We start from the raw sequence: 14,104 nt of genomic DNA, 5'->3' as shown, positions 1-14,104 counted from the left end.
TAATTTGCCTCGATGCTTCGTTTAGTCTATTTACATTTTTCCTCATTTGCTTTGGAGCGTTTTTCGAATCATCTTTAATGTTTGCAAACCAGAAAATAAATTTCTTAAAAACAATTTGAACAAACAGCAACAGTTCTTGCAAAAACCTGTACTTTTCTCAAAAGTAAGCTACGGGTTTGGATTACAGCGATTGAAAAGTTGAATTTCTTCTGTACGGCATCTATGAATTTCAACGCCACAAATTTAGTTGTGTATATAATAATATATATTATATAATATATAATATAATAATAAATATATATATGACCTGTTTTATAGAACCAGTTGATCATTGGTTGATCTGATGCCGTTCACTCATGTTCATTAGTGACATTCAAGATTCAATACACAACCATTTTGCATTCAATGACGTATGTGATGAACTGATGCCGAGATGTTTTGGGGGTAAAAACTATTCAGGTGAAACCAGTATAATATATTTTGATCAGCATGAACATAAACAACTGATAATATAGGAAACAGCAGACACTTGTACACAATCCATTAAATGAATGTACCAAAGTGTTCCCAATTTGATCAAACCAACAAGAAATGTTCTTATGATGTGGAAGTTGAAGAAGTCATTCATTTTCTCCCGCTTATCCGTAATTTGGGTCGCGGGAGCAGCAGTCTAAGCAGGCCCCCGCCTTCGACTGCTGCCCAATCCTCACAGCACCGTCCCTTACGGTCCCTCCTGCAGGTGGTGAGCCCACGGGAAGGCGGCCCCACGTCACGGACCTTAATATTTCCCTCGTAAGGGACCCCCGGAGCATAGAGGGTTAAGGGCCTTGCTCAAGGGCCCAAGAGTGGCAGCTTGGCGATACCGGGGCTTGAACCCCAGATCTTCCGATCAGCAACCCAGCGTCTTAACCGCTGGAGCCACCACTCCCCCTACAAGTAGTACAAGTTGAACAAGTAGTTTTGAAAATTTCATTTCTGATCTGAGAAAAGCTCCAAAGCGACTGTAAAAGAAATGTGAAGAAGGTAAGTAATTTTGACAGATTCTGACAGCTGCTTTATTTATTTTGCATTCAGTGATTTATGCAATGAACTAATGCCCAGATGTTTTATCAGTTAAAACTATTCAATTGAGAACCAGTATAATATATTTTCATGAACATGACATAAACATTTCATTTGATTAAATGTAACAAAGCATTCGCAATTTGTTCAAAAAGGACGAGAATTGATTTTATGACGTACACTACAAGCGACTCGAGATGTGGAGGTTGAACAAGTCGTTTTGAGAATTTTATTTCTGATCTAAGAAATGCTCCAAAACAGCTGAGACCTATTTGACCTATTTAAGAGAGCTAGTTAGCTCATTAGTTGATCTGATGGCGTTCGAGATTCATCTGTACAATTTAACGATTCAAGACACATTTACAAAAAAGGTTTATGAAAAATTGAAGACTTTTCAAGAAGCTTGAGAGACTGAATGAACTTATGCGATGAACTGATGCTTGGGTTCGCAGTTGGTGCAAAGCAACGGGAAATGCTTTTTACGTTGTGCACGAGTGACTCCATGATGTGAAGGTTGAACAAGTAGTTTTGAAACTTTTATTTCGGAGCTGAGAAACGCTCCAAAGCCACTGTAAATATAACGATGAATAGACTTAAAGTATGACATGGCACTCAGGATAATAAATCAGCCATTTGGCAGATTGTTGTGTTAAAAGGCTCACATCGTTCTGAACTCAATATCACACCCTGAACTGTTTTATCGCATAAGTTCATTCATGTTTTATTCTGTAATTAAGTCTGTAATTGAGTCTAGAGACACAACAATAGGTTCTGGGGTGAGTGTTGGTCATTTCTTAGTGTTACATTTATTTAATTCATATTGTTGTCTAGTGGTACAGACGTTCTCCCTGGTGCTGTTGTAGAATAAGACGAGTCCAAAGCCAATAGTGTTATAATATAGTGTGTATTCAACTGGAACTAATTAACACTGAAACAAATGTTATTAATTACTTTTGCACCCTGGTGTATATTAGCCTTCCTTCTGAATGTTTGGGATGCATTGTGAGAATTCCTTGGAGAAAAGGTTTTGGAGCTGGGTAAGAAAACTTATTTTTGTGTGTGTGTGTGTGTGTGTGTGTGTGTGTGTGTGTGTGTGTGTGTGTGTGTGTGTGTGCAAAAGAGCATGAACCGAGAAGCTCAGCACCTTGGAGTGTCTCCTCTTGAGGGGCAGTGTTGGTCTCTGGAAGAACACGATTTGCTTAGTGGACACGCTTCCGTCACTTTAGAAAAAAAGAGAGAAAGAAAGAAAAAAAAGCACAAGAGTAAGAAAAAAAAATGAGCAAAGGGAAAGGCATTAGCCAAGGCTCAGCGATTTAAACGTTTTTAGGCCGGACGCTCGTTAAGAAGATTTCGAAGGGCTTTATCTTTCAGCCGTCTCTGTATGCCATTTGATTACTTTTAATCTGCTACACCTTCAATAAAGGAAAATGTTTAAAGATTTAATGTTCCAGAAAAAGTGACCAAGCGTTTTCAACCAGATTGGATTATCTTTTCGGAAACGCTCGTGCACACAATGACAGTGTATCGACTGAACGCTTAATTCCAGCAGTGGCCTGATAAACAACTGTATGTTTGTTTCCTGATTGGTTACAACAAGCAGCATTTTGCCTTAAATAGGAAGTGTGTATGCTACTGTACATGCTGGGTTTATTCAACATTGAAGTGAGAAGTCAATAATAACGATTGTCTCAGGATCGATTGGGTTCAAATTGTGAACTTTCCTTGTCGTCATCCTGTTGTTTTGGTAATTGCCAAAAAACAAACACATCAGCTTGGGTAGGACAGTATAACACCTATATACGTGGTCCTCTGTACAGTCTTACAGAATTTCAAAGCGACTTACATTTATCTCATATATATAGCTGAGGAGTTAAAGGCCATTGCTCAGGGGTGGCAGCTTGGTGAGGCTGGGATTTGAACTCATGATCTTCAGATCCAAAGTCCAATCCCTTAACCACTAAACTACCACCTCTAACTCACAGCATACATTTGCTATTATAGAAAGTAACATAGAAAGACAGATAGATAGATGGTTGGATTACAGACAGACAGACAGACAGACAGACAGACAGACAGACAGACAGACAGACAGACAGACAGACAGATAGATAGATAGATAGATAGATAGATAGATAGATAGATAGATAGATAGATAGATAAAACACTTACTACAACTATTTTTTATTATAGCTGAAAGATAACAATAAATATACTGATATACAGTATATAAAGGAGTATATAAATATATAGAGAGGAAACAGATATGGTACAATGAGGATGTTATGTGATGTGGTGGTGCAGGATGCTGTTAGGAAGCTCCTCAGACTGTGAGAAGGTGCTGACACTGGAAAATCCTTCCAAAACGTAAAATCTCCTGACAGAAAATCTCTCCATATCAACAATTACAGAGGCATTCTCGAACATAAACCTGTGACTCAACTAAAATCAGACATCTGGCGACCAATCAGAGTCGAGAATTCCACCGCACCGTTGTATCAGACTTTTTTGATGTTCATGCAGTAAAGCTCAGCGGTTACTATTTGTACACTGCCATTTTTTTCAGCACTATTATTAAACATTCGACGGCTTGCGGTATGTTCAGATTGTCAGCGTCAAAGCATGCAGAGTTTCCGTACGAGCCGAATGTGAAGGGAAGCAATCTGGTAGAAAGCATGCACAAGGAAAACGCACTATCTTCCTTCGAGCAATGTTCGCTTTTTTCTTTTTCTTTTATTCTGTAATATGTGTATGGTTTGGATTGGGGTGGTGTGAGGGGAGGGGGGGGTGTTGATTGAAGATGAGCTAAGTTTGAACCCTGTGCTCTGAGTTTCCCAACTTATATAAAAGTCATATAAACTCATATAAAACCTCAAGAGCAGTGCAAACCAAGAGTACACACACACACACACATGCGCACATATTTATACACACACACACACACACACACACACACACACACACACACACACACACACACACACACACACACTTCAAATAAGGTTTGGAATCCTCTGAGGAGACTGACTTGTTTTTCTAAACATTCTTCATATCCCTCAAACTCCCTTTTCCCCCACCTCTCCCTCCCCCATTCTCTCTCTCTCTCTCTCTCACTCTCTCTCTCTCTCTCTCTCTCTCTCTCTCTCTCTCTCTCTCTCTCTCTCTCTCTCTTCATTCAAACCCCCTCTCTCATTCACCCCCCGCCTTCCTCGCTATAACCCTGAGCAGTAAAGCACTTAGAGGGTCCCTAATGTGGTCAAGCCTTGGAAAAAAATAAAAATCCTCCACCTTCACACAGTGCCATGCTCACCCACGGTTCGACTCAGCCTATGAGATTTTTCCGACATCAAATAGGCCTCGTATCCGTGGCACGAGACGGCAATCGACACCGAACGCCTCGTTTGCCCTCCGTTTTGCCGCTTTTCTCTTTCCCTTCATGCCTGATGTTTAATCTTTCCTGCTTGAAAATCAAATAAAGGAAAATAAGACTCTTGGAAAGAAAGATCTTACCCTATTAAAATGGAAACGAATGGCCGGGAAGGCAAAGTATGTCTTTTTTTTTAAAATCCTTTTTGTCCATGTTGCACACTTAACATTTGTACAGACGGCAAAATGGAAGAGATGGGGTCGTAGCGTACATTATCAACAATGTTTTTTTATGAAAGACATTTAAAAGCAGATCTAATATCATATGATTTTTTTTTTTTTTTTTTGATTTGATGTAATGTGATGATATGGTTTAATAATTAAGGCCACACATTTACTCCAGGACCCACTTCTTAACGTAGGCACACCTTGATTTCAGACCACACCCCTTACTCTCAAAACCACACCTATTTCACTATAAACCACACCTCTTTCACACTAGGTCACACTTTTTTTACACTGTTATGCCTCGTTCTGTCTTTGCCACACCTCTTTTTTTTTCAGACCACACATCTTTTACTCTAAGCCACACCTCTTTCACTTTAGGCCACACGCATTTCATACTTTGGAATGTATCTTTTTTTTTTGTAGGGTTCACCTCTTTTATTCAAGATCACAAGTCATTCACATTAGGCCACACCTCTTTCATTTTTAGATCACACCCCATTCACTCTATGGCACACCTGATTGGCTATTAGACCACCACGCTTTCACTCTTGGCCACATGTCTTTCAAACTATGGTATGTATAATTCTGAACACACCACTTTTATTTTATCCTTAATTTATCTAGACCAGGTCTCCAATGCTAAGATTGACAGTCACATAGACCACACCTCCACCACTGGGACTAAAATAAGCTGCATCACCATTATTCAGACTGACATGTCCAGATGGTGGCTAGGTTTGATAATGCCTTGGTTTATATCAGACCCTCAATCACTTGACAAACATATAGGCTACACCTCTTTTACCTAAACTTTTAGGCACATACTCCACACACCTTATTATTACACTCATATTAAAGACCTAATTAAAAGGCATCGAAAGCAATTTCGAACATAATGAACTGGCGTGTCTAATCTTCGAAACACAATGCATAACAATGAGGTCTTGATTATTTATTCGAAAACGTGGCCCGACAGTAGGACAATTCTTAGGTGTCCAAACCTTCCGACGATTTGAAGCAGACAATTAAACGTCCCTAATTACTAAACGAGATTTATAAGTATGCAACTACAAAGCGCGGGGCGTCTCGTGAATCTAGGACAGCTCTGATTAATTAGCCGTATTGTCCTGTGCTGCGTCGTGGCTTTCGGTAAAGTTTAAAATAGGCCCGTAATTAATCAGATGAGACAGTGGAATGGTAGAAAGGCATGACAGCATTTGGATGATGAGGGGGGAGAAGTGCTCAGGGATCAGCTGAACATGGGTGGAGTTATGACAGATGGAGGATCGTGCGGTGCACGTATACATCGAGAAGCTTCCAGGGACGGTTACGGCGATCATCAATTTGCTCCGGTGACAATCCGCCGTGTCAAACACACGCCGAAAGAATCGCTGAAATGTATCGACTGGAATTTGGTGGAGCTGAGGTTTGACTAGCGATTCAGAAACAGCTTTGAATTAATTAACCATCATGAGAAACCCTCCGAACACTGGAAAGAGATTTGGAGGCTCTGTCATAAATATTTCTCTAAACAAAATACAATATAGTGTGTATTTTTGTTATATGCTATACAGAAGGGATGTAGTGGAATATCAATTGTGTTATTCAGAATGAAAAGATTTGCTCCAGACAGATACAATTTCCCCACTGTGAAAATATCCCCAATGTGGGACGCATAAAGTTATATCTTATCCTAAAGATAGCTGTCAGGGTAATGCCTGAAAGACCCGAGACTACAGTTTCCATCAGCCACTGCAATACGTGACATTATCTTTGCACCTGATTCACATTCACCAGTATATATATATTTATATCGAGAGAGAGAGAGAGAGAAAGAGAAAGAGAGAGAGCGAGAGAGAAAAAGGGGAGAGAGAGAAAGAGCGAGAGAGAGAGAGAGAGAGAGAGAAAGAGAGAGAGAGAGAGAGAGATAGAGATAGAGAGAGAGAGAGAGAGAGAGAGAGAGGTGAAAAAATTATTAATTAAATATATGCTACTAAAGTACAAGTAAAGTTACTTCAATTAAATTGTGAAATTATGTCTATGGGTCTTAATGGTTTTGTTTGGTTTGTTTATTGTTTATTTGTTGTAAAATGGTCAAAGCAAGGTCGGGTGTTTGAAACAGATTTTTTTCCTTCGATATCTTTTTAACAGTTTAAAGAATGTCTATCTATCTATCTATCTATCTATCTATCTATCTATCTATCTATCTATCTATCTATCTATCTATCTATCTATCTATCTATCTATCTATCTAGCTAGCTAGCTAGCTAGCTATCTATCTAGCTAGCTAGCTATCTAGCTAGCTAGCTAATCAGTCATGTAGCCAAAGGTTTGTGACTGACCATAAGCTTGGCATGTGCTTTTAAACATCCCATTCCACATTTAGTCCATTTGCTCTTATAAGAACCCCCATTCTTCTTGGAAGATGCTTGTGGAAATTCATTCAGCTACAAGGGTGTTAGTAAAGTCAGGTACATGGTGTCGGTGAGGTGAGAAGGCCTGGGGTGCAGTCAGCGTTTAGATCCATCCCAAAAATGTTCAATAGGGTTGGAGTTCTATAGCTGGAGATCTTCCACTCCAACACATGTAAAGCAGATCTTCATGGAGCTGGCAATCATGCTACAACATGGGTCTCCGTGTTCAAGTGAAGGAAAATGTATTGCTACTGCATCCAAAGACGTTCTGTATACAATTCTATGCCTTCAACTTTGTGAAAACGGTTTGGAAAAGAACCGCATATGGCTGGATAAATAGGTGTTCACATAATATAAAAAGAGATACAGATATGAAGATATTTGAAGGTTGCGCCATTGTTACACTCCTGCTATTAAAGCTAAATGCTACAGTCTGGTCAATGTTGCATCATTCACCTATTAAAACCCAAAAAATGAGAGTGGGACAAAAAAAAACCTTCACTGCTGTCAAATACACTTGTAGAGTGTTCATTTGAGTTTAGAACTTGACACATTTGTTGGAAAATCTGGTATAGGTGTCAAACCGTGGGTCCAGTATGGTTCTTAATGCACCCTTGTTAACTTCCCTCTTTACTCTGGAGTGTCATCACCTGCATCAGTTCCCTACTGAAGTACACCTGCCCTTTGTATCATGCACAATGTGGTCAAAGCTCTTCCCTTGATGATTTCTACAATCTGGTTTAAACACATCGGCTCGCTAATTAGCTTGTAATATTTTTTTCTGCTTCAACACAGATATATTTTAGCAATATATAGCAATTCCTTCAATGCAATTTTCTGCTTCCCGAATTCTAAGGTCATTACCAAGGTCAGCTTGATCCCTCCTTTCTCCAAGGATTCAATTCATAAACTTGTCTTGGATTGATAAACTATTGGACCAGTCTTATAGGGACAGAGGGATTCATCCTACAGGAAATGAGATGTTTACAGCAGAGCTTTCAAAGTCACCCTCCCTCCCCCCTTCATTCTCATTTCATCATGTGTATAAGATGCGATAAGAATTTCACATTGTATATAAATTCCTAATTAAGTCCAGTAACTAGGTCTGAGCTCCACGCTTGCTCTCTCCAGCGGTTCGGCAGGAGGAGACGCCGCGGCAGCTCACCATCCATCACGCTGCAGCTCCTGAGCTGTCCGCATGTCAAAACAACTAGACTTATGGTTTAATCTTGAACTTCATCTGAAGGGCTTCGGCAGTTTGACTTGTTAAATATATGGATAGGACGCTATATATTGAAAAGGGAATTAAATGTATGTGCATCAGTCATGTTATGATGCATGTAAATGTCAAGGTTGAAGTCTAAATTCTTTATAATGAAGCATGGCAGCTAAAAATATGAATAAATGGTAGAAAAATATGTATTTCTAGGCAATTTCCATGTGTTGGAGGTAATATATAAATGTGTGTTGGCAGGTTAAGTCTTCTTGCCTACACAAGCTTGGAATCTCACTGTGACCTTTAGGAAAGTCTTTTAGACTTTAGAGGCCAATCTTATATATATATATATATATATATATATATATATATATATATATACTTTTCTACTTTGGTTCGTCTTCCACTGATTAAGTACAGGTGTTCCCAATTACACACAAAAACTCACTATTTGAAGGACCTTCGTTGAACAAACTATTACACTCACAGTAGCTCTCAATCTATCTTTTATGTTTTGCCAAGCCATGATGCTTTGCTGCCTGTCGCCTGGTTTTGATCTTCTTTGCTCTAATCTAGGCTTTGAACGATAGGAATGAAATTTATAGCTGGCTGCTCGAGATCTTCCACTAAATCCCATGTAAAGCATATCTTCATGGAGCTGGCTTTGTACAGCATGCTGGAACACGTTTGGGTCTCCTAGTATAAGTGAAGTGGAAATGTCATACTACCACATCCAAAAACATCCTGTACAATTGTGTCCCTCCATGTCTGTGGTAATAGTTGGGGAAAGAACCACATATGGCTGGAAAATCAGGTGTCCCAATACGTTTGTTAGATAGAGATACAGATATGTGGATATTTAGAGGTTTTGTCACATGCCTACTATAAAGGTAGCTTACTGGTTAAGGCATTGGACTTTGGATCTAAAGGTCATGAGTGCAAATCCCTGCCACACCAAGCTACAACTCCTGGGCCCCTGAGCAAGGTCTTTAATATCATCGCTGCTCAGTTGTATGAATAAGATCATTGAAAGTTGCTCTGGATTAATGGCATCTGCTAAATTCCATAAATCTAAAATGTTACATCATTTGCCTTTTAAAGCCTAAAAAATGGAAAAAAAGTACACCCGATGTTTCCAGCCATATGTGGTTCTTTCCCAAAATGTTACCACAAAGCTGAAGGCACACAATTATACAGGAGGTTTTGGGATGCTGTAGCATGAAAAATGTCCTTAACCTGAACTAGGAGACCCAAACTGGTTCCAGCATGACAAAGCCAGTTCCATGCACAAAGCCAGTTCCATGAAAATCTGCTTTGGAGTAGAATATCTCCTGCTATAGAGCTCCAACCCTTTTAAACACCTTTGAGATAAAGGTGAATGGTGACTCCACCCCAGGCCTCCTCACTTACATCAGTACATGACTTTACTAACACCCTTTTAGCTTAATAAGCACACATCTCCCCAAGCAACCAAAATCTAATAAAACACCTTCCATGAAGAGTGGAAGGAATCATAACAGTAAATTGGGACGAAATGTGGACTATCGTGCTCAAAAAACACATACCAAACTTATGACCAGGTGACCACAAACTTCTGGCAATATAGTGTATCTCTTTTAACTGCATTTGCATCTGTTTAGCATTCTTTACATAAGATTTTGAATATATGTAATGTTAACATTGTGAGAAAATTGCCCTGAAAACACCAGCTCTAGAGTGAAGAATGCTGGTGGTAGCATCTTGCTTTGAATGATCCTTGACCCTTATTTTATTTAACATTGTTTTGAAACGTGCTCAGTGGGATCCTTTCTTTGAAATCAAATGTTTATTGTTCTGAAACTTCATGACACTCTTTAGGTATGTTCTCTAACGCACCCTGGCGTCTTCCAGAAAGAGGTGTACTTCAATATATTGAGGTCACATGACACCTGACTCCATTTGACTAACAATGTGACTTCTAATTCAGAGTTTTCAAAGCAAGGCAAACTGGTACTATTTATTTTTTCTTTTTTTGAAGATTTTTTGGAATAATTTCTTGATCAGTCCAGTTAGCATTAGCAACTTACATCACCTGGATATCACCTTTTAAGGGTTGAGTTACTAATTAATCTGAATTTCTAGAAATTTCCTGGTGAAAAAGTCAGTGAGACACTCTGGAAAGGAGAGAGACAAAGAGAGAACATGATTCTCACATTATTGCTTTATATAAAAATTACCCCGTTTTCTGCACTGGGTGTTTTCTATTTTTAAAGTGCAGCTGGGGAATGTGAACCTTTGCTTTTTCGACTCCCACACTGAGGCACACACACATACACACCTCTGAAAAAATGCAATGAGAGAGATAGAAACAGTACTATACTGTAGAAAGGATTACCTATTGTTATGCCATAGCAAAGACAAAACACACACACACACTATCACTATCAGAATGTGCTGCTGTAAATGATCGCTTTTATAAATTTGCTTGGTGCTTCGTTTGTGCCTTGTTTAGTTCCTTGACTATTTCAATCACCGCCTCCAGAACACAAATTCGTTTTCAGTGTAATGGGAAAGGATTGCAAATCATGCTCATTGTTTTTTACTTTGAAATGTACGGCAGGTTTGTAGAGGACGTGCATGCTGAGTTCATTAAAAGTAACCTCAAAAAATACCTGTTTGTCCTAACGATGGGTGTGGGCAGCACGCAGGTGAGCCTCCATCCAAATGAAGCCAGAGACTGCAGGAGAGGGATGTAGTCTGTCTTGACCTGAACCCCCTGTAGAAAAAACAGATCTGTATCTTATTCGGTATCAAATCAGCTGGAATTAAAAAGCGGAAATGGAGAAAGATCTGGAACCCAGAATAAAAAAAATATAAATAATCTGGGTAGGTTTGCAGAATTTTGGGAATTTTCAAAGCTGGAAACAATTCAAATTTAATGAATTTACAAAATTGCAGGTTCGCCTATAGCAGGGAACTTTGGCAAAAACAACCGCATTTAATACAAATTCAGTTGAATTTCTACCTGCACATTCATCAATTACATGCACACAGCACACTTACTGCAGGGTTACTGAGGCTACGCCCCCTACAGGCACTGTGCATTCGTCTATAACATAACACGTCATTACATCAATCCTGCAAGAAATGTCCATCTTGGCGATTATTCACGTAGATTACATAAATATTACATACCTTTAAGTTTAAAACTTGTGATGTGTGTAAACTATTGTGCAACCAAATTATACTAACAATTAAATCAGTCACAAATCTGCTTGTGTTAGTTTGCATGCATGTCAGTTTATGGCCAAATGAAATGTTTATATTTATCTTTGCATATGATACAGTTTATATACATTTCCCCAAATTTCACACATTGGAATGTTTACACAACTTGGAATATTTACAAGAGTTCCCATGGAAAGTTTCCGGAAATACCGAACATTTTCTTCCCCTTTCGCAAAACTAGTCTTGGCTCAAAATCCGTTTCATAGCCAGAATCGAAAAAATCAATGCTGGAGGCAGAATTAAAATTGGAGTCGATATCAAAGTCTGGGTAAAAATCAGAATAAGCAAATAGTCAAAATTGGAATCAAAATAATGCATACAATAATTACATATTCCAATGATATTAGGAAGCTGGGGTCAGAGTACATATTAAGCCATGATACAGTGCCCCTGGAGCACAGAGGGTTAAGGGCCTTGCTCAAGGGCCCCATGAGTGGCAGTTTGGAGAAACTTGGGGTGGAACCCCTGACCTTCCGATCAGTACCCCAGAGCCTCAACCACAGATCTACCACCTTCCCAGGAATTAATTTCTATTAATTTCAATGAGAGTTAGAATTTAATCAGAATTCGAATTAAAATCAGATTTGTCAGAATTAGATCAATATTAGTATCTGATCCAGAATTGCAATAAGAAATCAATCAATAAATCAGGCTTCAAAAACAATCGCAAATAACAAAAGTTTGCTTCCCAAACTTAATTAATCAAGTAATAATTATTGAGAGAAGTTAAACATGAGCAACGCTTCCTCAGCTGTTGACACAACAAACCCAGGAGGCAATTTGTTTCATTTCTTTTCACTTAGGCACCAAGAACCTCCTGTGGTGTCTTTATAGAAACCAACACTGAGCTAGCGTTGTCAGGTCTTTACACTGCTGCAGGATACATCTGAAAATCTGTCTTGTGAGTTTGTTTGTTCTAATAAGGAAACTTGGCAGGAACATTCGTTTCCTGGTGAACAGGAAGAAAGAGCCACTGAATCAGCAGTGTCCAAGAAAGAGATCATGTACAAGTCATTTCATTTGACTGCTGCTCAACAGAGAAAGAACCAAGAATTATGAAAGGATGAATCCATCCATCCATCCATCCATCCATCCATCCATCCATCCATCCATCCATCCATCCATCCATCCATCCATCCATCCATCCATCCATCCATCCATCCATCCATCCATCCATCCATCCATCCATCCATCCATCCATCCATCCATCCATCCTGGATATACAATATATTGACAAATGTTTGTAAATTTGCATGAACATCCCATTCCACATTTATTTATCTGTCATTCCAATGTGCTGTTGTAAAACCCTTCACTCTTCTGGGAAGATGTTTCACTAGATGTTAGTGTGCGCACGGAGATTTTTCGAGATTCATTTATCCACAAGGGTCAGGTCAGGTAAAGTCAGATACTGATGTAGATGAGGTGAGTAGACCAACGTTCAATGTTCACATTCATCCCTATGGTTCGAGCTCTACAACAGACCACTCAAGTCACTCCAGCCCATCTGAAGCATATGTTCATGGAGCTTCAGAAGAACAATAAGCAGAGGAGAATTGCTTGGGCCAGGAAACACAAGGAATGGACATTAGATCAGTGAAAAACTGTTTTAATAGATCCAAATTAGCGATTTTTGTTCTAACTGCTGTGTCTTTGTTAGACGTACAATGGGTGAATGGTCGGTTCCTGAATGTGTGGTTCCCACTGTGAACCATGGAGGAGGAGGTATGATGGTGTGGAAGTGCTTTGCTGGTGACACTGATGGTGATTTAGTCTAAATTGAGGACACACTTAACCAGAGTGGCTACCGCAGCATTTTGCAGCAACATGCCATCGCATCTGGTTTGCACTTAGACCAGCATTTTGTTTTCCAACAGAACAATGACCCCAAACACACCTAAAAAAATTATAGGTTATATAAGAGGTATTTGTTTAAGAAGGAGAGTGATGGAACGCTGAATCAGAGGACCTCCAGTTGAGTTGGTTTGGGATGAGTTGAACCGGAGAGTGAAGGAAAAGCAGCAAACATGGACTCAACACCTTCTCAAGATCGTTGGAAAACGGTGTGCAAAGAGTTCATCAAGGCAAAAGGTGGCTACTTTAAAAAATAGAAAATAGAAAACATTCTGGATTGTTTGACATGTTGAAAACAATAAAAATAAAGAACAGAGAGAGAGAGAGAGAGAGAGAGAGAGAGAGAGAGAGAGAGAGAGAGAGAACAAAATATAATACATGCCATTTGTGCTGTAGACTGAACAGCAGAGTAAGATCACACACACACACACACACACACACACACACACACACACACACACACACACACACACACACACACACTCTCTCTCTCCCTTGATTACTTCTCCATGGATAATCCATTTCCATTTAAGTCCATCATATTTCAAATGAATAAATTGTAAAATCCAGATAATTAAAAGCATTTGTGATGGTAATGAAATTCACCTCAATCCCGGCTCGTGATTAATGAAATAAAACTATCCAGATTTTTAAGCTTCTCTCAAGTTTATTGTAAAAGGCTTTGAATTCCAAATAAGCC

At 39.2% G+C, this 14,104-nt stretch overlaps 1 protein-coding gene across 2 annotated transcripts in view; it reads right to left on the bottom strand.

Moving 5' to 3' along the window:
* rftn1b (raftlin, lipid raft linker 1b) overlaps positions 1–14,104 on the bottom strand; it is a 94,211-nt gene that overhangs the window by 6,046 nt on the left and 74,061 nt on the right. For both annotated transcript variants that reach the window (XM_083529513.1, XM_083529514.1), the window contains exons 9-10: positions 10,935–11,038; positions 2,207–2,282 (exon numbers count right to left, since the gene is read on the bottom strand). In XM_083529513.1, coding sequence (XP_083385639.1) covers positions 2,207–2,282; positions 10,935–11,038 — 180 coding nt within the window. The remainder of the gene's footprint in view (positions 1–2,206; positions 2,283–10,934; positions 11,039–14,104) is intronic.

The sequence above is a fragment of the Silurus aristotelis genome (assembly GCF_946808225.1).
Source record: "Silurus aristotelis genome assembly, chromosome: 25".
Taxonomy (NCBI): domain Eukaryota; kingdom Metazoa; phylum Chordata; class Actinopteri; order Siluriformes; family Siluridae; genus Silurus; species Silurus aristotelis.
The sequence above is the reverse complement of the archived record's forward strand: the minus strand, read 5'-3'. Positions and strand labels throughout refer to the sequence as shown.